This window comes from Asparagus officinalis, chromosome 3 (assembly GCF_001876935.1).
Source record: "Asparagus officinalis chromosome 3, Aspof.V1, whole genome shotgun sequence".
NCBI classification, from domain to species: domain Eukaryota; kingdom Viridiplantae; phylum Streptophyta; class Magnoliopsida; order Asparagales; family Asparagaceae; genus Asparagus; species Asparagus officinalis.
The window spans coordinates 23,621,084-23,623,224 of NC_033796.1; the positions used below are offsets into that span (position 1 = coordinate 23,621,084).

At 45.4% G+C, this 2,141-nt stretch overlaps 1 protein-coding gene across 1 annotated transcript; it reads left to right on the forward strand.

The window, feature by feature from the left end:
- LOC109832153 (organic cation/carnitine transporter 2-like) lies at positions 1 to 1,661 on the forward strand. Its single transcript, XM_020399591.1, has one exon. It carries the CDS (start codon positions 12 to 14, stop codon positions 1,521 to 1,523), a length of 1,512 nt encoding a protein of 503 aa, XP_020255180.1. The 5' UTR covers positions 1 to 11; the 3' UTR covers positions 1,524 to 1,661.

The following is a 2,141-nucleotide window of genomic DNA, read 5'->3' on the forward strand; positions in this document are numbered from 1 at the left end:
CCTATCTCAAAATGGCTGATCAAGCTTCTCTACTAGAGAAGAAACCATCCTCCATCGACGATGCCATCGAGAGCTGCATCGGCTCTACAGGCTACTGTCAACTTTTACAGGCAATCCTCGTCGTGATGGCATGGGTTTTTGACGCACAGCAAACTTTCATCAACGTATTCACTGACGCAGATCCCTCATGGCACTGCACCGACAAGAACGACTCATCCTGCGCGTCAGCTATTAGCCCGTGCAACTTGCCCGAAGGCTCGTGGTCGTGGAGCCAACCTAAGTATGCATCCGTCGTCTCAGAATGGGACCTTCAGTGTTCTCCACCGGTGCTCGTCGGCTTACCTGCATCCGCATACTTTATGGGATGTCTCATCGGCGGTTTCTTTCTTGCAACGCTAGCTGATTCTCGACTCGGTCGAAGGAAAATGCTTGTCTATTCGTGTCTCACTATGTCGTTGGCTGCCAGTTTGGCTGCTTTATCGCCTAATGTGTGGGTCTATTCATCCCTCCGGTTCATCTGCGGGCTTGGACGGGCGACTGTTGGTACAAGTGCTATGGTGCTGTCAACAGAGATTGTTGGGAAAAAATGGCGTGATCGGGTTAGTATAATTGGATTCATTCTCTTTGATGTTGGATTCGTGTCTCTCCCTGCTATCGCTTATTTGAACAGAGGCTCCTCATGGAGAAACATATATCTCTGGACTTCTGCTCCTTCATTTTGCTACACCATTTTAGTTTACTTCCTAGCAAAGGAATCTCCGAGATGGTTATTTGTTCGTGGAAGAAAGGAAGAAGCTATCGACACACTGAAGCGCACAGCAAAATCTAACGGATGCATCATCAACACTAGCTTCTCGAATCTATCCATCGTCGAAGAAAAATGGAACGTGGATGTATTCTCAGCATTGAAGATACTATGGGAAAAGAAATGGGCATTCAAGCGGCTAACCGCCGTGATGATAGTAGGCTTTGGAATCGGGATAGTATACTACGGTATGCCACTCAACCTAGGCAATCTAGGCTCAAATCTCTACGTAAGCGTCACATTCAACGCCTTAGCTGAACTTCCCTCAAATTTATTTGCCTTCTTCTTCATCGACCGAATCAGTCGAAGATATTCGACACTGGTCCTCACTGCAGCAAGTGGCCTAACCAGCCTCATGTGCGCGTTCTTGACCGCCAGCGGATGGCAGATGGTGGCGGAACTAGTCTCCTTCTTCTGCACTTGCGCAGTGTTCAACGTGCTGATGATTTATACTATTGAATTGTTCCCCACTTGTGTGAGGAACTCGGCGCTGTCAATGGTGAGACAGGCGCTCGTGTTCGGTGGCGTTTTCGCGCCGTTGCTCGTTGCTGAAGGGAGGAAGCGGAACTATTTGTCGTTCGGAGTGTTTGGATTGGTGATCGGATGCTGCGGGGTGTTTGCCGCTTGCTTGCCGGAGACGATGGGGAGTGGGATAAGTGACACAATTGAGGAAGAAGAGTGCAAGGTGACAGCAGCTTCTTTGAACGTGAATCCGTGAGTTACCCAAATTGTCTCTTTTTGTTCTGTACTTTTTTAGTGTCTGAGCTACAGAAAAGGCCTTGGTAACAATATTTAATTTGTTCACTTTTTATGCCTACTTTTGGTTGCAACTGTCAGAATGTAACTCTCAATAGAAATCGGGTGTACAAATAATCGTTTAAATATTTTTCTAAAGATTGCTATTGAAAATAAAATATATTCACAATCTAAGAAGATCTAAATCGTGAACAAATCTTAGAAAGGATGTTGTGCGCAGCGGAAATTTCGGCAAAGTTTCTGGTGCACAATAAGAGAGAAAGATCAATGAGAATTCTCGTCTCACCAAGGAAACAAGAATCTGAAGCGAATATCTCAACAAAGTGAAATATCGGCTCTTCCTCTCATCAGTTCTAGCACTGACTTGTCGAGAGACCCTAATAAACTATTACAATGGCCACAAACACAAACAAACTAATTTTACGTGGTTCGGCAAACTGCCTACGTCCACGGAGCAAGGAGGGGGGAGATCTACTATTAGAGGAGAAAAAACAACTAGGGTTTACAATCACTCAATCTAAACCCTCACACAATCTCTCAAATCCCTCACACAAATATCTCTCTCAAAAGGAAACAAAAA